Source organism: Molothrus ater, chromosome 2 (assembly GCF_012460135.2).
Source record: "Molothrus ater isolate BHLD 08-10-18 breed brown headed cowbird chromosome 2, BPBGC_Mater_1.1, whole genome shotgun sequence".
Taxonomy (NCBI): domain Eukaryota; kingdom Metazoa; phylum Chordata; class Aves; order Passeriformes; family Icteridae; genus Molothrus; species Molothrus ater.
Window position 1 is genome coordinate 18,469,725 of NC_050479.2, and position 22,986 is coordinate 18,492,710.

At 40.5% G+C, this 22,986-nt stretch overlaps 1 protein-coding gene across 1 annotated transcript in view; it reads left to right on the top strand.

Moving 5' to 3' along the window:
• GEMIN8 (gem nuclear organelle associated protein 8) overlaps positions 1-20,549 on the top strand; it is a 36,384-nt gene extending 15,835 nt beyond the window's left edge. The window contains exons 5-6 of the mRNA XM_036390749.2: positions 11,061-11,307; positions 19,629-20,549. Coding sequence (XP_036246642.1) covers positions 11,061-11,307; positions 19,629-19,740 — 359 coding nt within the window. The 3' untranslated portion in view covers positions 19,741-20,549. The remainder of the gene's footprint in view (positions 1-11,060; positions 11,308-19,628) is intronic.
• Positions 20,550-22,986: the final 2,437 nt, after the last annotated feature.

The following is a 22,986-nucleotide window of genomic DNA, read 5'->3' on the forward strand; positions in this document are numbered from 1 at the left end:
AAGCTATTTTGGTATCTACTGGGGGAGCTTTTGTTGTAGAAAGAATGTTTAAAGTTTCAGGGTGTCCAGCACTAGAGTAATAGTCAAAAGCAAATGCCAGAGAGCAAGGTGGAAATGGATGTAATGATGATGTCTTCTTTCTACACTCATGATGTACAAAATCTGCTCAGAAGCTGCAACAGAGCATGGCAGCAAAATACCTCCAGTGTAACACATTTTAGGTCTCTCTGTTATAAAGCAGATCACCTATACAGACAGATTTGCTTGGAGACAGGTAATTTACCCTGGCTAAGTTTAGTTGGGTGTTGTTAGTGCCAAGACTTCAGAGGCACCATTTGCTTTTCAGCATCTCTCACTGTGCCTCAGTTTTATCACAAGTACCCAGATGGAGTTCACATCCTTTGTCATTAGGGAAATGTGGGTGCTGGCAGGGCAGAAACTGCCAGTTCAGAGACTTCCATCTGCCTGGGTCTTTTCAAAACTCATTTCCTTGGATGCTAAAAATCAAGTGCGAGAGGCAGGCAGAGTTTGTTAGGCCACCCATCTCAGACTTGGGTGGCCTGTACAGACTTCCATCACAGCTTTGGGTGTTCCGGGTGTGGCTAGATCCACAAAAGCTTTCAACGTAGGTAGAATGCAGAAACAAGTATCCTACAGAACTGTCTTTGTCTTCCACATGCCTGCCAGGAAGAAAAAAGCTAGTCATTTATACCCAAAGGATGATGCATCTTGAACCCTAAGGAAACAGGGGAACATTGTCCTTCTTGTCTTTTCCAGTGACAGGGTTGAGCACCTATGCCACTATGTGATGTCATCTGCTGTGAAGCTCATTCCAAAGAATCTAGAACACCTCCTGCTCTAGGAATTTGTGTCCATTTTCTGTTTATTTAGATCTTTAGCACAGGGGTGATAGTACTTCCCTGTTGCTCAGAGAAATAGAGAAGGTTGATACAGCAACATACTGAGAAACACTTGTGCTGGAACCTATGAAGTACCCAGTACAGAGCAATCCAGCTGTTCATCAGTGTTAGAATTATTACAATTGTTGCTGGCCTCCAAAGTACCCAAAGCTGTTTATGTGACTATTGAAATTTCCCACAGTATTTCAAGGACACATGTCTGAATTTGTCAGATCACTGCTCTGGTACACTGAAATCATGGAGATAAAGTTAAAAAATGAAGGCTCAATACTAAATGGATATTTTTACTGAAATAATTAACATGGGTGTTACACCATTGAGTGTTATCATTCACATTTAGCTGGATAAGAATCTCCTGGGTTTCATTTCATTTGTAGTTGCTGAAGTGATCATTGCTCTAAAAGTCAGCTCTGTGTTCCCAGAAGTTGTAGAAAGGAATGTAGGTCTCCAAAGAGCGTGCTGGGCCTCAGGTTTTCTGTGGTTGTTCAAATGCTGAAACTAATGCTGCTGTTCTCACTTTGTACAAGCCTTGCAGAATACCTTGATTTCTAGAAGGTCTGCAGTTTGTGATGTGGTTGCTGAACAGAGTGTAGGCAGAATCACTCTAAAATTCATCAGTTGTCATTTCCTTGGGATTTTTGGCCACTGGTAAATGTAGAAATGTCCAGACTGTGAAGATTGCATCATGTACAACATGCTGATGGAGGAGGTGTTGAGGTGGTAGATTGCAGAGCAGCTGGCTGGCTTTGGAGAAGCATCTGCATTTTTTGTATCTCCATTTCTCACTAGGTGATGCTGGTGACATGAAGACATTTGCATTCTCTGCTTTTGCATCCTTCCCTTGGCATTAGGTACTGACCTCTGTCAGGCTGTCAGACTGGGGCTTTTAGTCTGGTGGCTCTCCTTGTGTAAAGTCTTCATCAAGTCACTGAAATACTTAATGTAGGAATTATCCCCTTGAAGTGACAGAGAGGAGACAGAAAGCTCCCAAGTGCTAAGAAGTACAACTTAACTTTCTGACAAGTGGGATGCCAGCTGTCTCTCTTTAAAAAGAGTGCTCAGATTTGTGCTCCAGCACCAAATCCTGGAACTACTTGAGAAGTCAAACATTCCCATTTTGTGGAAGGTACAATAGATTCACATCTGCAGGTTTCTTCTGGCCTATGTCCCCAATGTTTTTTGTTGTGTTTTTAATACTGGACATAGCAGTTACCCTCATGAGTTCAAGTATATTTCATTTCATTTACTAGAGTGCTGAAGTGAGCAATGAGAAATTCAGAAGGTCAGAGGTAAACTTATATTTCCAAAGTTACCCTTCAACCCTTCCTTCCAAAAACTGTGATATGTTTCACCAACTCCTTTAGTTTGACCCTTTTTCCAGATGTCTTTTTCCAAATGCTCGGTCAGGCAGCACATGTAGTTTACTAGCAGCATGGAGAAAATGTGTATTTACTTGCTGAATTAATTTTCTCTGGATTAGACCTCGTTATTTAATTCTGCATGTCTGTGGTAATACTGAATTTTGGACCTGCCAGTTAACTGAAAGGTCAATTCATAGCCTGACTATACTTCCTCCCAGAAAATCAGCCACAAACATGGCTGCAGGTTGTTCTCCAAAATGTTTTTCAAGTGTTTTTGATAATGTAGCTCTCTCATGTCAAGCAATAAACCAAACTTGAATTCAGCACTGTACTGTGTCTGGAGTCAAGAAAGAAATTTCAGTGTGAAGTTCAAATGAGTGAGTTTGATCTAGAAGACTGACACAGGCTATTTCCTTTCTTTTTTCCTGAAAGTACTAAACTCAGTATTATTTAGCTGTCTAGCAGCTCAGTGCATTGTGAAACATATTCTTCCAAGAGCATGTGTTTAATTTCCATTCAGGGCACACATTAAAAAATATTGTGAAACTCATGTTTCTTCTGTGTTCTGGTTTGCTTTTAAAGTAGCACTTTTAAATTTTAACATTTCCTTGTTCAGTCTCCTCAGACTGTGCCATAAATGTATGTGAAGACATAGTTATATATAGATTTAGGTAATCCTTCTGTTTACTCCAGCAGTGTTGTCTTTGTCTGGTGTCAGCATTGTTGCCATCAGTGACAGATTGGAGTTGTTTTGGGGGATGGGAGTGCAGAGTCAGCTGGTCTGTATTTAATCTTATTGAAGTAGACTTGATCCTTACTAGAGGCAGCTGCCAGTGCCTGATCCTGTTCTAATTTCTTAGCAGTGGTCGTTCAGCAACTTCCTATCAGTTTAATTGTGTCAGATGGCAGCAGGGTACAGACACCTTGGTGCCTCTGGTGTGCTGCAGACCCCTGACTGCACAGGGCTCACCTCTGAGTTTTCTTCTCATCATCAACAAATCCCTGATTGTGAATTACATTTAGAGCAATCAAATTCTAGAGCAGGCTTTCACTTGAGATTCCATTGACTCGGTGATTGTTTCATATTCATGGGGTTTAATTGTTTCAGTGCATTCTCTGGTTGGACTATAAATACTCCTTTTTAGGGGTTTTATTGTGGAAGGTAATAGAAGAAAATAAAGGTGATTTGATGTTTAGCTGGGCAGTAACCAGTGTAGCCTGGTGCTAATGTAAACATGGGCATGAAGGCTTTTATTGTTTCTGTGTAGGATCCTTGGCAGTTTGTTTTGGAGACCACAAAAAAATCCTTGGTTTTTAATCTTATTTCTAAAACAAAAATCGGCTTCTTTATTCTCCAGTTAGCTGTATAACTTTGTGCCAGTTGCTTAACCCAAATAACAAAATAATAAGAGATAATTAATTCTTTAAGGTATTAGATTAATTTTACAGATTATTTACAGTGAGACATGTGGTTAATTAACTTGAGAGTGACACATACCATTAAGTACCAAACCTGAAGTGGAGCACCTTAGTTCTAATCTTACTTCCTTGGTTTCTCTTCATTTTTATTTCAAAGGTAATTTTCTCAATTTTCTGTCTAGGTAAGTAGTTTTGCCCTGTTTCTACAGAGCTGTCCTCTTCAAGCTGTGTAGAAAAATTGGATTACAGTGAAAGAAGGTATTGGAGTGTGTCAGATGTGCAAAATCTGTTTGCTGTCTGTTTAGACAGCCTGTTGCAACTGTGTCTGAGGGAGTGCACTCTCTTACCTGAGATTATTTCCTGCTCTTAGCAATAGGTTTCTGTTGGGCTGTGCTTCAGTGAACACATCTTGGTGCCAAAGCCAGGCTAAGCAATTCTTCTTCCTAGACATTGCTCCTGCTCTGGTGTTTCCAGGGCACTGAACTGTTTTAGAACTAAATATAATGTGTGGAAGTTTTGTTTGTTTGGGGGGATTGTTTGTTTTTTGTGGGATTCTTTGTGTTGTCCCTTACACAATTGTAGCATGAGGGACCTGGGAGCTGGAGCACTCAGCTAAGGGGGAAGAGCAGAAATTGCATAAGCTGGTTTTGTAGCTGAGGAAGGAAAAATGTCCATGGAACCATGGTTTCAGGCTGCCACAAGCTTGCCAAGGAATCACATCTGCTCTTACTTCAAAGCCTGTAAGGGAACGTTTTCCTTTTTCTTGAGAATATTGCATTGCGTGTATATATATGTGATGAAACAGTCCATTTCTTTTAACTCATTCTTTCCTCAACAAGCAGATGGAAATTTTGTCACTGTAGATGTTTGGGGTTTTAATATCCTCAGGATTTTTGGTAGTTCTCTTTTATGATTGTCATGACTGGTAACTGAAAGCTTAACATTGCAGGCAATAACTCCCACCAAAAGTAATTTTTATTCTGAATGAGTTTTTTCCAGGCAGCTGCAGCATTTGATTTTTCTGTATAGGTGAGAATGCTTACATAGTAAGATGGAGCCTAGCTGTCCTTGGAGATCAGACTTCTCCTAAAAATGGGAAGGGGAAAGTTATGTGATGTCATGGGGAATCCCTTTGTCACATCTTTTGAAGCACAAAGTTTAAAATTTAAGACGTTTTAAAAGAAGTCTATTTTCCCCAAGCTAGCTTACAGCTAGAACAAGGCTGTTCATTCTGCTATAAAATCATCATTCTCTTTCAGTCTGTTTCCATAATTTCAGTAAGTTACTTAGTGTTCCATAGTAACCTGCCAGCAAGCAGGACCACGCTGGTTTTAGCAACCAAGAATATTTTATCTTTACAGATGTGGGGGTAAGTCACAATTGTTTGTATCTTGTAGACTCCCACTGATGGAAACTTGCTGTGCAAAACTTTGCACTTGATAAAGAGTAGTACTTGAGATTCCAGTCCTGTGGAAATCCAGAGCTCTGCAGAAATTAAACTCCTTGAATATCCTGTGTACAAATCCTGATTTAAATCCCTGTTTTGGTGGAATTCCTTGAGGCAAAGATTTTGATTTTCCCCATGTTATGCCCAGTTCATGCAAGTATGGGTACAATAAAATGGTCTGATTCTATCACATCAAAAAAAACCCTCTTATGTAGGTTTATGGTGAAGGTATTTATCTTTTCTAGGAAGATGAAGAAGCTGGCATTTTGCATGGAGAAACCTGTGTGGGCAGAACACTTAACACAGCAGATAGGCTTGTGGGATGTGGCATTCAAAGAGAGAACTAGGAGTTTCTAATCAGTAGAAAAGGGTAGTGGTTTTAACTGTTAGTGTGGGCTGCTCAAGATCAGCATAGGTAGCATTTAAGATGAAAAGCTCACTAAGTGCACATGCAGCAGTAGCAGAAAATAATTAATCATTTCAAATAAGCAGACAACTATGTGAACACACAGTCTGAAATCATGGAAAATTAAAAACACACCAAGACTGGAGAAAGTGCAATATTTCCTTGAAAAATAATGTGCTATCTAAGCAAGCCACTGAAAGTCAGTAATGGCATTTAACACCTGGGAGGAGCAAGCTCTTGGGTCTCCTAGCACACCTGCCATTGTGTGGGGCGGCAGCACATGGCTGGCCGCTGAGTGTGGGCACCTACAGACCTGTGGGGAAGAATGTCTGTTAAAAAATGTTGTCAGATGGAATATTATCACTGGCTGCAGTGAGCTGAGGGTTGGATGTATAAATACCAAGAGCTAAAAATGGTACAAGAAACCACACAATGCTGGGTATAAATCTTTCATTTAAAATCTGACATAGATAATTACCCTTCCTACTTCTATCTCCTTTTAATGTTGCAAAGTCTCTCCATGGAGACTTCTTCCTAAATAAGGGAATTTGTTTGGGTTTTGGTTTTGAAGTTGTTTCTTTTTCTTGGTTTGTTTTGCTGGTATTTTTTTTCTTTTAATAAGAAGAGGATAAGTTCTGGACAGGATTTTTTTTATTATTACTACTTAAGCTTCTCAAAGGATATTACAAAGAAAGAAATGTAAAGTGGATCAAACTTAGAAAAAGTGTGAGACATTTTCCCTTTTATAAAATAAGAGAAACAAGGCATCTGAGTTTCTAAGACCTAGGGGGGAAATAGCTTATGTCTTAGGTCATAGTCTTGCTGAAAAGTAAGTAAGAGGTCATTTGTGTGCGTGTGAAGGCCCAAATGCAGTGAATGGCTAATACAGTAGTTAGTCTCCTATTCTGGCAGTTCCAGAGCATGGAGGTAGTTGTCTGTGTTTGTTCACTTTTCTTTTCAGCTAGTACACACCTGATTAAAAGTCATTCATAAAAAGTGGGAAAAGTGGTGAAGGGAGAAACAGTAATCTGAAACTTTCTTTCATAAGGCCTAGAATTACTAATGATGGCCCAGGAATGTAGCATGAGTTAGGTAGACATGCTGGTTTTGGCTGGGGTAGAATTTATTTCCTTCACATGACTGGTTGGGGGCAGTGTTTTGAATCTACACTCAACACAGGGTTGATAATATAGAAATGTTTTTGTTATTGCTGAGCAGGGCTTACACACAGCCAAGGCCTTTTCTGCTTTTCCTGCTGCCGTGCTGGTGAGGACCTTGGTGGTGAATGGGAGATTCAGAGGAGACACAGCCAGGACAGGTGACCCCAACTGACCAAAGGGATATTCCAGACCATCTGACATCATGCTCAGGATTTAAACGGGGGGGAAGAAGAAGGAAAGGGGGGACATTTGGAGTGATGATGTTTTTCTTTACAAGTCACTGTTATGTGTGATGGAGCCCTGCTCTCCTGGACATGGCTGAACACCTGCCTGCCTCGTGATAAAAGCCCCAGAAGAAAACCAGAGGGGAGCTGCCACCAGTGCTGCCTCAGCTCTCTGCCTGCAAGAGTGAAAGGAAAGAGCAAGAGCCACAGGCAAGAGAGAGCTCTGCCTGCACAACCCCGACTTCAAAATGGCCAGAACCTGCTGGCCCCAAGGCTCCATTTCCAGATCTAGCAGTCTTAAAGAGACACTTCCCATTCTGGGCACAGAATACAATAACTTTTTTGGTAACCCAGGACACTGGGGGCATGACAGAGCTGGACTTTTTTTCTTTGTGGTTAAAGAATTCTATTTACTGTGTTTGGAAAAAGATACCCCAACTGGTTTTGGCCAGATAACAATGACTTCCCAGCAGAGCTAAACTTGGTAGGAATAAGTTAATTTTGAAGAGAGCTTCAAGAGAGAGAAAGAGCATCTTTGAAAAGAAATAGAGCTGACCAACTGGGAAAACGTCAGCAGTGCTTTTCCTTAGTGCGGGAACCAGCCATCACTGCAGCTGCCTGCCTTGTCAACATTTGCAAAATACTCTTCCTTGATTGGGGGAAGCTTACCAGCAGTTGAAGATGAATGCTGTAAAAGAAAGCATGTTTATTTTAGTCTGTGTGAAGTAGAAGGAGGAACTACTTAGAATTGTGTAAAAATTACTTGTTTTACATTTATAACTTGGCAGCCCAATGATTTGAGAATTTGGAATGTGAAACTGATCTGAGAGTAAGCTGGGGACTTTGTTGCTGCAGACTGAGAATTAATATTTTGATAAACCACACTATCTGCTTCATGGATGAGTATGTGTTGCTTGCTTCAGAGAAATTCTGGTTGTCTCCATAGGCTTGTGGTTATAGACAGCTTATAATTTTGTTTGTATTTCCATTGTCAGATTCTGGTTGTCAGCTTTTTGATGAAGAGGTAGTTGCTCATTTAGCTCAAGTTTTACTGCTTTATATTGTTTTTAAACTAAACTCTGAGGTAATGGATAGAACCCAGACTGCTGGAAATTACAGCACTTCTACTTCCCAGCCCTTGCCCCACCAAAGAAAGTTTAGTGTGCATCTCAACAGGACAATACTTTCTCTGTTATCTATTCCTTATGCCTATTTGTGGAAATATTGTTTTTGGAAACACAGTAGTTTACATACCCATTTAGTTTCATGACTTCTTTCCTTGATAGTCTATAAAAGCAAATAATGCTGCCTACTGTGAGGGTGGTGAAGCACTGGAACTGGTTGCCCAGAGAAGGTGTGGATGTCCCATCCCTGGCAGTGCTCAAGGCCAGACTGGATGGGGTCATGAGCAACTTGATCTGGTGGACACTGTCCCTTCCTGTGGCAGGGGGGTTGGAATAAGATGATCTTTAAGGTTCCTTGTAGCCCAAGCCGTTCTATGATTCTGTCTATGACTGGAGTTTGTTCCAGTGGTATCTCTGCACAGATAACTGATTTGAAACTGCAACATATTCCACACAGCTGCAGTGGTATTACCAGCAACAGCTGTCATGTTCTCAAATCCAGCCTTTGGTGCAAAAAACTGTGGGTCCCTTTAGCACATTTCTGTCCTGAGCCTCTGCCTGGATTCTAGACTTGATTTATATGTCTAAAACTCTGTAATACAATCACCCTGGGACTTTTTTAACCAGTAGTTAGGGAATAGCAGAAGTAAAGTTAGAAAGTTAGGGGCACTATATCTGAATAGTGTAAAGTGAAACACTCCAGACATACATCAGGTAATTCTGAGAATGGAATTTATATTGGTATTATTATTTTGATTGTTACAATTAGGATCTACAGATTTATGAACTACTCTGTGTTGAGAAATGGAGATTGATGCACACTAAACTGTAATCTACTCATCCATCATGAAGCTTCTGCTAGAGATCCATTTAATTTCCAAACAGAAGAATTCATTATCTATCTACAGAGAAATTTTTTTTTCTTAAAGATCAGCATGTGCAGTGAGCTATCAGACAGCATTCTGCAGCAAACAATCAAGGAAGCAGCTGTCTCTAGCATGCAGCTATGAAACTAAAGAATTAGAAATTTCCATGGGTAATACAGAAGTACAAGGAATTATCTAGAGTCCCAAGAGAGTTAACAAATATGGGTCCAATTCATTGCCTTACCAGTTTTGCTGTGTAATCTACAGTGAGAAACATTGGTTTGCCACTATAGTCTTGTTTGGTTTTATCTGTCTGAAACTATTCAGTGTGATGTGCATGAAGTTTGTGCTTAAAAGCAGTGCTGTGCAGTTGTGGGCAGCGTGGTGTCCCAGGAAGTTGGTTTCAGTGGGATGCAGGGTGTAGCCTGGGTGCTATACCGTGATGAGCTCTCTGTAGACAATGTTAGTTTCTTCAATTCAGACCTTCTGGTTAAAATGGCCCAACACCAAATAAATCTGACTCTTCCAAAAACACATATGGACTCTAATGTATATTTCCTTGTGAATTCTGGCAGTGCAGCCTAATGCAGGGGTGTGCCCTTAAAGCAAAATCACAGAAATGGCTTTCTGGAATAGATGGCTAATAACTCCTCAAGCCCTTCTATGACCAATACAAATGGTGTTTCAAATGACAGGACAAAAGCTTTCTGTGTCTGTCAGACAAACAGATCCCAAAATTGAAGTTTCTGGTTGTATTGTTTAAAATATCTGTTTTCTGTGAGTGCCGTTCAGGGGATAATTCCTTTAGGAAGGCTGACAGTCAGTTGGCTGCTCGGTACAGTACTTTCCAGTATAAAAATAAACTGCAGATGTTTGACACACAAATGTCAGGATATTTAACTTTGGGTTAGGGTTTGCAGATGTCATGGGTGTTGTGGAAGCTAAATCTCTGTGTTAGGGTGAAAGAGAGAAGAAGTACATGGCACCAAACGCTGAGAAGCATTTCTTGTGTGTGACCAATGCATCCTGACCTGTGGACACTGTCCTTTTTGATGTTTAAAAAAACCCTACTGCTGTCATTAGTAGTGAATTGTGCCTGTTACACGGTTTTGAGGGTGCTCATTTGTTATTGAGAGTTCAGCTGCTGGGTGATTTTCTCTCTCTTGTAGAAATGCCCCCATAAGAGGGGAGTTTTGTGTAGCACTCTGATGTTTTAACTGCACAAAGCATTGTTTCTTTCATCAGAGCAGTACCCAGGAAGCAGAAGTAAATTTGGACATGCCACAACCAAGTTCTTGCTTCCAGTCAGGCTTACCACAGCATTTTTGTTGACAGATTGGTCCAAATGTTTCACCTCTTGAATTGTTTTAAATCCTCTTTAAAAGTCCTGATGCATACTTTATGTTGGTGGTGTTTTGTTTGTTTTCAAAGCAATAGAGTAAGGCTGCCAGCTTTGAACTTTGCAAGTCTTGAGAAATGGCTGAGTTTGGACAGTTTATCTAAACACGATGCTTACAGCTGTGTTTCATTGAATGCACTTAATGGCTGACATGACAGACCCATTTGTTCATTTTCACTGAGTAGCAACTGATTACATTTTCTCTTGGCTATCATTCAGCTAAAGTTGCATTGTCCTGTGCATTGTTTCTTTTCTCAGCTGCTAAGTCATTATTTTGGAAACAACTCTCCTTTTTGTTTGATTTTTTTTGGTATGGGGAGTGGTTTGGGATTTTTTGGTTGGGTTGTTTCTGTTTTCTTGGGAGGGAGAGGGGGGTTGTGTTTTGGGTTTTTGTTGTTTTGTTGTTTGAGTTTTTTTCAGGGCAATGTGTGTTTTGGGGAGAAATTGAGCAATGTTGATTTTTGCCTAGTAGTACTAATACAGAGGTTTCCTACACATTTAGGATTCAGTTCCAGGATCTTCTTCATTTCTCCCCATTTATTCCAGCCTGGCTTTATCATGATATTTAGTAGGAATTTCTTTATGCAAAATGAGTGCAGCTGCACCCTAGAACATGTGGATTTTTTCCTTTTAGACCCAGCTAAAATATGAATATATAATATTTTTAAAGTTAAAATAAAACATGATTGGTTGACAGCCCAGTAATTTACATCTCTTATGGTTTATTTGTCTAGGGAGGCAGCAGCAGCTGGAAGCTGAGGATCCCTATGTGGAGGCTGATCAGGACCTGCACAGGAGGCTGGAGCGTTCTGTGGAGCCGCCCACAGAAAGACCTGGGGAGAGGCGCATGGCAGAAATGCAGAAGCTGTATGGTGCTGAAGCTGCCAAAATCCAGGCAATGGAGGCTGCCATGCAGCTTATCTTTGATAGGAACTGTGACAGAAAGCAGCCCAAATACTGGCCCATTATTCCCCTTAAGCTGTGAGTACCTGCACTGTGCTCTGATGTGGCAGATTAATCACACCAGAAATAAGTAAAGAGACAAATCACACCAGTGCTGTAGGGTCAGGTGCCTCAGGCTGGGCTGCTGAAAGAACAAACTGCAAGTTTTGGTTTTGGACTTTGAGGGAGAGCGTGGCAAGGACAGTATGTATTTCTTTGGCCTTTTTTTCTTTTACAGTGTCTGTCAGTGATGTTCACGTTAAACACACATACAGTTGTCAAGTAGTAATAGGAGGGACAGGAATATCAAACCTGTCTAAAATTCAATCATTTGATACCCACTTGCCTTGACCACACATGCAAGAAACGTAACAATGTCCATATCCAGTGAACTGGGAAAACTTAAAGCAATGCAGAGAAGAAAAAGACTTTACAAATTGTCTGCTCTTCCTGTTTAGGAATTTGAGTGATCCCATTTTCTAGTCTTATTTAACATAGTAGTATTAGGATCTTGTTTCACACAGCATAGCTTGAAGTGTTATGTCTGCTAATCTTGGATTTTTTTGAGAATCAGGAGCCCACTGGCCAAGATACAACTTATCAAATTACCATAGCCCAGACATTGGAATTCTTTTTCAAAGGTTTATAATGAAGCAGGAAGTTTTTCTTCCAGACTGATACTTGTCTGGCAGGAGTTTGACTCTAAAGCAACATTATATAGAAAAATGTTTTAATGAAGGGGTGGGAGGATCAGGCAGAAGCCTGATGTGGTCCTGTCTGCTAGAGATCTGTTTAGCAGAACAGAAACTTAAGAGTTTCTCTTAAGTAGGGACCGTGCTATTGGAGCCAGTGCCTACAGTGATTTTTGCCTTTCTAGTAAAAAGCAGCAATGGGCTTGAAGACTTGAAGTTTTAAAAAAGGCTTAGAGTGATAGACTATATCTGACCAATGTTTACAGAGCTGTGGAAGCCAGGTAGCCCTGGGGGCTATGTGTCTATTTTATGTGCAGGTTTCCAATGGCCAAGTGCATAGGACATGTACAAAATTTAAGTATAAGCAAGTAGATCTGTTTTCATCCATCTGCACAGAGATGTGCCTCTGTGTGTGCTCATCCATCTGCACTAGCTGTATTGGTTCTGCTTCTGTCACTCTTTACTTTGGGCCAGTTGTGTTTGCCCCACAGAGTGAAGCACACTGGTGGTTTGTGTAAATGAGGCTGAACTGGCCCCTCTAAACCTGTGGCTCCTTAGAAAATGGTGCCCTGAACGCTTAAAAGGACTCTCTGAAGCTCTGCTGATAAATATCATTGTGTATTGAAGGCAGTAGTTTGTGACATTGCTGCATTTCCATGCCAGGGCAAAGGAATCATCTGCTGGTTTCATAGTGACACACTCATCTGCTTTCCAGGCAACAGAGGAAGGTTACAAGTAAAATTTTAACTTCAGTTCATGCTGAGTGCCCAGAGTTTCTCTGTATCATGTGTAGTTTATAATATACTACTACTATAATGCTGTGCCCTCTGCAGCAGCCAGCTGCAACAAAACAAGTCTGCAGTGCAGTTTGGAATATCTTTGCTTTCAGTAGTAGTTACTGTTTTTTCAAAGCAGAATTTCCATGTCAGTTCCACATCTTTCACAGATGAAGTTAAAGTGAACACTGAAACGAAAAAGCCTCCAGTTTCCAAGACTTACTTCTGGTGTGATTAATCTGAAAAACTTCAGTGAGACAGGAGAGAGAAAAGGATTATTAACAGTTCTGCATTTGTTGTCACTCAAGTTTTTGGCGGGTTTTGTCAAAATTCAGTGTTTTGTTTGGGTTTCCTTCCTTTGACCAAATAAATTTTCTTCTTAACACCTTGTAAATTACTTTTATTTTTATAAAAACAAACTTCCATACTTAGAACACTTCAATTCTTAGATGGTAAAGCTTTCTTTTAGCTGCTGTATTGTTTAAGGAAGATTGAACTTAGAGCAGGAGTGGTTTTAACATATGGAGAAGCACGAGGAGTGTTGACAGGACTTTCACAGCAATGTCAGGCAATACCACACATGCATGGTGTGGTGCAAAATGAATGGGAGGGTTGCTGTATCCACTGGGGGAAAAACCCTGTCACAGATTAACAAGCATAAATTTCTCTGTTCCTATTTGAAATGTTTCCAGTGTGGTGATGGTGTTTTCCCTGTGCAGTTCAGTTCAGAAAAAAAAGGAAGAATGGGTGAGGTAGGACTGGGCTGTTCTTACTTTTCAATACAAGTTCCAGTTCTTGCTGTGGTTGATTCTTTATCCAACTAGTTCTGCTAGCAGAAGCAGAAATTCTGGTCTCAAAAAGTATTTGTGGAGACCTCATATAAGACAAACATTGAATTCCTTTCCTACTTCACAAAAAATGTAAAATAAATCTATAAAAAGAAATATACAAAGGAAATTACCTTGCCTTTGGTTCTTTTAAGTATTTTTAAGAGGGCTTAATATGCTTAAATATGCTATGAGGTTAGAAGGAGAGAGAACTGGATGAATTGTTCCTTAGGAGCTGTGTACTAACTCCTGAAATACCCTACTGCAGATTTAAAAGTTGCTGCCAAATAATCTCATTTCAGGGGATGGGCCAGCAAAATGGGACATCTGGCCAACTACCCCTAGATGTGCCATTTTGCTGGAAATTCAGCAGGACTTGAAAATTCTGTGTTGCAGTTCTTTTACTCTATCTTCCATATCATTTTGCATTTCTGATAAATACCTCACATAAAAGCATGTGATCATGGAGGAAATACAGCAGCAACTCAAAAATGGCACTTCAGTTGTCTGTAACATCCACCTTCCTTTTACACATGTATTATGCTGCAGTCCTCAGTCATGGGAACATGGACCTTTTTTGCCCAAAGACACAATGTTCCTTGACTAGAATGCAGCTGTGGTGCTGCAGAGTTGGTTCCTCCTTCTCCAGAAGGTTGCACCTGTGCTTTCAGTTATGCCAACTGTTGGTGCAGTCCTGCCCAAAGGGAATTCTTCACTTGCTGGTGGTCCTGTTTCTCAAGAGCTTTTCCCAGCGCCAGTAGAAGGAATTATAACCCTGGAGTCAAAAGTTGGAATCCAATCAGTCTTCATTTCAAAAACTGGTTTCCTCATTTGTTACAAACAAATAAGCCTTATTTTCAGGAGAAGAATGTGTGATTGGTTGAAGATGCTTTTAAGATAGGAGAAAAATGTAATAGGTCTTTTCTACTAAAAGCCTTCATAAAAGGAATGAGCAAAAAAACCCTTTCAGAATTGGTGTGATATAAATGTAACATAGAAATGAAGCAATGACCTGTTTCCTACTGAAAGAAACCTTGCTTACTTTTATGGTGACGTTGTCAAGGGCTCTGTTCTTTTAGAAATTTTTCCCCATACAGCAGCTGACAGCTCAGTGTGCCTGTGTGTACAGAGAACAGATTGAGCCCTTTTGATGAGCATCATTTTCTCAATCAACATTACAGGTAAGTATTCATCCTTTTTGACAGGGGTCTCATTAATGGCTGGCTGCAACCATCTCACATTTGGAAAAAGTGTTAAAAAAAAACAACGTAAATTTCTGTAACAGCCTTTATGAAAGATAAAGGTCACATAAGTAACACATACAGATTTGGTCACTTGTGTCTTTGTCTTAGTAAAAGCTTTTCATTCATTACGTGAAATATGCTGTAAATATTGGTGTCTTCATCTCTTGTTGCACTAATAGCAGTCTAGCTCTTGGTGTAGAAATTGAGAAAAGCAAGACACAGATTCAGCTGCTTGAATTTTGAGTTTTAAGTGTGATTTTTGGCATGCTTGGCTGAACATTTTGGCTGAAAGAATTAGAGGGGGGCCAAGATTATTGCCCAAAATGTGAAATATAGTCTGTCAAAATGAAACATCGCAACTCTGTTTTCCTTCTGGTTTCTTAAAAGTGTAAGCTCCTGGAAAATGTATTATTTGATAAATAATACATTCATGCTGTGACAATTTTTTTTTTCATGTTTGTGTGCTAATCAATCAGATGTCCACCCTGTCTGACCTGTTGACTCCTGTGTTCCTGCATGGGTAGTCCAAAGGACACTAATTCTTACGGGCTCTTTTCTAGGTAGAACAGCTGCCTGTAAGGGAGTCTCAGCTGCTTTTGAAGGGTGATTATGGCCACAGGGTGTTCAAGGCTTCACACATCTTCCTGCATTCTCACATAGCTGGAATTGCTGAGCTGGCACACAGTGACAGTGCAGAGGAGCCCAGGGTGGGTGGGTGACAGACCATGATGTTGCCATGTGGGTGTTGTCTTGGAGACCTGGCTGTAATGGCAGAGGAATTGCTTGGACTCAGTCCATTCTTTGGAATTGGTTGTACAGGCATCAGCCTCAACTATTAATATTGACAGGCCAGGAATGCTCTGTCTTGCTTGGCCAAAAGTGGAGAAAGACTTGCTTCTCTTGAGCTTGCAGGGAGTAATGGAGATTCTCTGTGCATGGATTTCATTACACAGTCACAGAAGAATTTTTTTCCCCTTCATCATTAATCCTTTTTTGCTAAGAAGGCAAGCAAGCAGAGTAAATGCAAACATAGATAGTTTTTGCAAAGAAAATACTTTTCAGCCTAATGGTGCCAATACCACTGCTGGTTCCCTAAACTACATTGAGATCTTCTGCCTGCAAAGCCTTTTGAAAAACCAAAATACACATAACTGCTATCCCCATGACTGTTGTTTTCAGCCATCCCAAAGACATAATTTGTGGGGAGGAAGGAATGAGAAAAGAGGAAAGGATTGGTGGGGATTTCTTCTAAATAGAGTTACAAGTGGTACTCCTTCACTTTAAGAGTTTGTTTTAAATAAAAGCAACAATATCTTGACTCAATAAGAAGTGAGGCAAAAGTCTATGAGGAGCTATTAAAATTAAATTACACTACTGTCTTTGGATGTCCATAATCTGAACTTTACTGATAGCTGGGGAAGGCTAAAAAAATAGTGTTGTATTCATGACCCCCTAGACAGCTGCCATCAGGTGTTGGCACAGGAGGATAACAGATTCCTAATCTGTTTATAGGGATGTTTAGAATCTTTCCACATGCATCTACTGGAGATGGAGATTGAAATCCGAGTCCTGAGGTTCAGCTTTCAGCCATCTCATGCATTTTCTAGTTACAGCAACCCCTCCTGTTTGGTGACTCAGTTCCACCAAAGTTTACTGTTATTGGGGTCAAAAGGAGTCAAGTTGGAAGACACCTAGTGCTAAGCTGTTTAATGTAATCCCATTTACTTGTTATTTGGCCCGAGATTCAGTAAGCTCTTTTGGTCTAGGCTTGTACAAGCAGCCAGCATGAAAAAGTCTCTGCATTGTATGTCAGCAATTCTGATACTTGTATAGCTGTGTTGCTCCCATCCTTTGCATTGGACAGGAAAAGATCTCAGTCATCATGTCTGGTTTCTGCTACCTCCAGCAATAACATCATCTCATACATTTCAGAAACTAATTAGGAAATTCCATTTCCTGTCACCTCCACATCTGCTTGTTAAGGCTGCAAGGCCTGCTTCTCACTTGCAAAGTTTAATAAAATACCAGGAAATTCAAGTTGTCCTTGTCAGAGAGTTGCAAAAAAATGTAAATGTGGTTACAGATTATGTATATTGGGCTTTTTTAGAATTAAGATCCTGTAATATCTTCTATGTGGACAGAAGGCAGGGACTTCACAGAAATAAATGCTTGAAGTATGCTTTTATTTAAGCAATAACTCATCAAACGCTTCTGCTCTGCAGCATATTCCATGAAGTGGCTGAGTAATAGGTGAAGGCTCCCCTTCTGCTATCCTTTCCTGAAAAGTGGTGAGGTTGAGATAAAACTTCAGCCAGTTATGCTGTAATGCACTTGAAACACAAGTTATGTCAGTTTCTCCAAACAGAATAATTCTTACATGACTGCACAATATAAATCTGAAATGCACTTTAAACCAATAGCAGTGAAATGAATAATGGACTGTGTAATGGAAAGGCAGTAGTATTCACTACATTTTATCAATTTTTCTCTACATGTGTTGATGAATTTAGGATTTCCAGTAATGCCAGACCACACTGCACTAGAGACAAGAAAATATTTGTTGAGCAAAACATGACATTTTCCTTGATACTGCTCTGCAACAGAGTTGTGTCAGCAGTGCCACAGCTGCTTTGCTGTCCTGTTTAAATGTCACTGCCGTGGGTGTTAGGGGCACTCTGGAAGTCCTTCCTCCTCAGAGAAGCCCCATACCTGAGCATGCTCATGGCAGCTGTTTTTGTCATTTTATCCTGGCCCTGTGGTCCTTGTCACCTTTTTCTGGTGCCTGCTGGACTCAGATGTGTCAGCTGTACTGTTTTGCTCTGAAAGGATGCTGAGTGTGGGATATGTGTGATGACATGATGGTCCCATGGCAACAGGCTGTGATATCATCAGTGCCAGATGGTGAATTCTTTCAGGGACACATCAGAAAGAACAGCTGTGTTGTGCTATAGAAAATCCTTACTCCAGAACTGCTCTTCTCTATCACCACAGAAAATAGAGAAAATGGCAGACAAAATTTTCCTTCCTTTGCTTTTTGTGTTGAGCAGATCCCTCTTCAGGTCACCTACAGCTCCAGTGTGAGAGTATAAACATGTATCTCCAGAGTGGAAAGTGCTTTATAGAGAGCTTGTTAACAAGATTAGTTATTTTGAGTGTGTTTTACTATGCAGACCTGCTTTAGAAAGATGTCCTGTACTTTCTCTGTCAACAGCAGTTAATTCTTGTTTAAAAGCAGAAAAAGAGCTGCCTTACTGTCTCTTCCCTTCAATAGCTCTTTTAGTCTAGCTGTGTTACTTGTATTTTCAGGTCTAACAAAGTGAAATCTGTTTCTCTGGCATGGTTAGAACTAAAGATTTTTGTGGTAAATACATTGATAATAATTAGCAGCACTAGTGATTTGTGTTACTCTTGGAAACTGTCATTCCATGCACAGCCTGCAGTGCAGTAGTCCCATCAGCATGACAGAACTGTTCACCTCAATCCAGGAAGATAGGATGTCCTACTGGAATAAAACATACTAACTGCTTATATTGTTGGAATTTTTTAAATACCTTACTAAAAGCCAGTAATTAAACAATTTTGTTTTGCTAGTTAAACTTCCTTCATGACAGGCTTTTGAAGTCTGAATTTATGTAAAACCCTTAAAATGCTAAAAACATTCAGCAGATTCTCAAGTACAATGCAGATTTTTTTCATTCTAGTAGGGTGCCCAAAATTATTATAATTATTGTAAAGAAAATGTGTCCAAAAAACTGTGTTTGATTTTCCAAAGTTATTTTGATTTCCTGGTTTCCAGTATTAAAATCTGAGGTGTTTTCTAATATAATTCTTAGTCGAGCAACCTTTAAAATGTTGAGTGGCTTAGCAGCTGCACTTTCAAGGCCTGAAGTAACATCTGAATGTATACTGAATGTAGGAAAAACACCTCTCCCACCACTGCCACCCCCATGAAGCTACCTGGAATTAAATGAATATGCACTGTGATGCATTTTTCTGGCCACATCCCTGACATTTTATATCTCCAAGAATCCAACTGAGCAGTTTCCTGGGCTTCTCATTTCCTCAGTTCTTATCAGCACACCTCTCTTCTTGCTCCCTCAAGTTCTTTTTCACAAAGACTCCTTCCTGACTGTGTCTCTCCACCCCAGCACATGCTGTTCTGCAGGCTGATGATGCTCTCTCAGCCCCTGCACTCCTGTCTGCCTCGCACAGGGAGGGCAAAAACTGTTGCCTGGACACTCAGTTGCTGGCAGAGCACATGAGAAGGACTAATGGACATGACCAGATTTTCTGGTCAATGCCTCTGGCACCATAAATGCTGAAAGCAGAAAGTAGCAAGACCCTTCCCACAGCATTGCCCCTGGCCTGTCAGTGGGTAAGGGAAGATTTTTTTCTCCTCTTTTCCTACCTAAAAGAAAATCTCCTCACTGTTGTGCAGATGGTGGGAATTGTGTCACTGCCAGTTTGTTTCTCTCCACTGCAGCCAATCACCCAAAACCTTTCTAAAGTTGCAGTGCAATGAACCACCACAATCCTGTTGAACACAAGGGAAAGGCTTTTGTAAGACTTTCCCCTAGTGGGAGAAACAATTGCTGGATACAGTGCCTGGCCTGCACAATCCATCTGTTAAATTTATGTGTCTCAACAGTACATCTCAGTCAACTGCACCTCCAAGGGCAAGGAGTAACTGTAACTTGGGAGCTCAGCCATTTGGAAGACCAAACAGGCAACTGTGATCTATTACCACCCCGCAGATGAGGACATTGCTAAGGCAGTTTCTCGATGTAAGAATGATTTTATCTCTTTTTTCTCTCTTTTCAGCCCTCTTGGCCAGCTGGCATCCCGTTTTTTCCTTTTCCAGCAGGCATTGGTTCAGTTTGGCGAGATCCTTCAGAGTGGGAGCAGTAGCCTATTTAGAGCTTCAAACACATAAAGACTGACTGGCTGGAACCCCAGAGAACAACCTAGCAAGAGGCTGATGAGGGCACTTAGCCAGCCCATCTCTGAAACACTATTGTTAAAAGAACCTGATGTGCATGTTAAGTAAACATCAAATATGCAAAACCCAGTACATGTAACTTGCAGATAATAGCATAAGGTAATGGGCCCTATCTCCAAATAAATAATAGCACCCTCATAACCACAGGCAGTTTCAATATTTTCTGTTCACTTTCAATGTCCTCTGGATGGGTCATATCTATAACACAATAAAACTCCCACAGGCTCCAGCAGGAGCTGGATTTAGTATTAAACCCCGGGTAAAATGAGGGAAAGAAATTTCTCTTGCACACAAACAGGCAAAAGCTCTAGAATAAATGTGATCCAGGAAGTTATTATATAAAGGCATTGATAATTTCATTTGCATATAAAATAATAACAACAAGAACGGAAGCTAAATTATCCCATATATACAGAAACCCTGGGTGTTCAGGATTGGCTATTCATTATTCTCTTGTCATATAAAGCAATTCAGTCTGCAGCTGCATTTCTCTTACAAATCCAATTCAATCAAGAGAACCGAAACATCATTAGCAAACCCACTGATTTATCCACCAGTAAAGTGCTGATACAGGCCTCTGTTCCTGCTGCTAATAAATTTTCTGCATAGCAGTGTTGGCTCTCTCTAGGGATCTCCCATTATTCTAATGACTACAGATTTCAAACTTAACCACTGGAATTTTTCAACCTGAAAGTCTATAACAGTAGGGTTCAAAACCTGTGGGAGTCATAGGAAAGAAAGGACATGAGCCAAACCATCCAGTTGCCTCAGAGATGTGTATGGATGAAACTGCAGATAGAGCAGCACCTGGTGTCTTAGAAAATTGCTGTAGTAGGACCTTTTTTTTCCCCTTTCTGAAAGACATTGTCTCCTGTTTTGCTCATCACTTCCTATTTCCCTCAGTGGGATTGCCTGCAGAGCTTTGCTTCCCTCTCTGCACCTTTCCCTGGCTCCTGCTTGGTTTGTTGCCTTAATTGCCAGCCTGCCAGGCTCATTTACCTCTGCCTCAACCTCTGCCTCAACCTCTGTTCTCCTATAGAACTGCAGGAAATGCTCTGATAACCCCTGGTGGATGTTGTCTCTGGTTGCTCCTGCTCATCGTCTGCCACCGGCACTCTGGGCAGTCACCCCGAGCCCATCACAGCATCACCTTGTTGATACTTCATATGCATGAGCCCTTGCACGCTCTTTCAAGGCCTGGGCATGCACTTCTGCTTCTTTTCCAAGGTGGACTTCAAACAGTGTCACTTCTACCAGCCCAATGGGTGTTTGAAGTAATGTTGTCTTTTGGGAATAATTCTACAAGCGACAGTTTCTGTAGCTTCTTTAACAGCCTTGGGTCATTTTGTCTGCCAGGTTCTTGTGATGTTTGGTTTGCCTGTGGCCCTTTCATCTTTTAAACACAAAGAAGCTATTTCCTTGGAATATTGGATGGCAGAATTAATGTTCTAGGCTATCTGGTGGTTACAAAACACTCATGTTCAGCCTGAACTTTATTAAATAAAAAGAAGTACAAAAAGTAAGAATCCAGATTCACCTATGACAGTATAATGTGTTTAATATAGTTTTAATAAAAAGTTTTATTACATTCCTCACTTGGAATATTATTTTTCTATTTGCTGAACATGATATCCAGGAGAACAAGAATCAAATAACAAGAGTCTTAAAAAAGTGTTCTTTATTTTAAAAATACAGGCACTCCTATGTATCTTATGTATGCTATAAATAAAGGATAAAATTATTATTAATGTAAGATACTTGACACTTTCATTTACTTTTTTATCTCTCCTAATTGAAGAATGGATACCTATGGGTGACTAGTGTGTTCTGCTTTTATGTTTTAATCATGTACTTGTGCATCTGCAAAAAATTAGGAGGAGAATGCTCTTGTTTAGAATAGGTGTTTGGATTTTTTTAGGAAAAAATCACCAGGTTTATTAGTCTAGGGAATTAGAAGTTACATTAATCTTCCAAACTCAACATTTAATATCAAAATGTCATCTCGTTATTTTTCAAGTTCCTCAGTTTCATTTACCAGGTTGGGCTTTCTGGGAGGGCTCTCGCTCATCTGACCAGAGTGGCTTGAGCTTTTTTACTCCTGAGTGTCACATTTCTGGCAGGTCTAATGTGTTTGGTTTCCTGTGAAGTCAGAAGGAGGTCAGAAGCATTTCCATGATGTCAGCAGATCTGAAGCCACACCTTCCTCCCAAAACCACATCTGATGGAGGATGTTGTGTTTAGTTAGAGCTGCTTCTGTTACCTCCCAGTGAAAAACCTGCATGGCTGTGCCAGCTCCTGTAGCTCCCCCAGCCCAGGACACCCATCCTCTGCAGCCTGTTGGCACTGTGGGCACAGCAAGGATGTTACATTATTGCTGGCTAATGGAGTCTTTCCCATCTTTCATCCAACACATCACATTTTTGCCACAAACCACAGCTCTGGGTAAAGCCACTTGCCAGAACTGGACTGTACAAAGCAGGAAGATCAGTACAGAAGCAATAAAATATACTGTGTGTGGGGAGGGAAAATCCCAACACAAAACCCAAACCAGCACTTTGGAATGTGTGTTAGTAAAAAAACTTAAGCTGAGTGGCCCTTTAGGAGAGAATTTAACTCAGCTTTGTGATACAGTTTAAGGCACAATTCACTTTTACAGAGCAGCCTTAAAACCTTCTGTAATCAGTTACAAGCTTGTACCTATTGACAGAAGTAAAAAAATGAGAACTAAAGTGAAATCAGCTGGCTGTTTCTCAGTCTCCACTGCCCAACTAAAGCAGGAAAAGTGTTAAAATGACTCCTACAATTTTCCTCTCTAGTTTTTTGAGTTTGATTTTTCAGTTTGCAAAAAAGGCACCTGAGAATGTTCTTAAATGCTCTGTCTGCCTGCCATCAAAGGAGTTTTCTACTTTGGAAAAAGAGAGAGAGCCTTGTCTCAAAAGGTACTTTGCCAGGAATTCTGTCCTGATTAGGCTGCCTTGGAGCGCTTTCTTGGGAAGTTGCCATGCTGAAGTTGTTGGATGGCAGCCATGTGTTCAACACTCTCAAAATAAAGTCTTTTCCCTTAATTTGCAGTGCAACAGAAAACTGAGGTTAAAACTATTGATGCCACTGGAGGGTGGGGCTAACATACATATGTATGCAATTATTTTCAGAGTATTGCAATGAGTGCATGTATGCTCA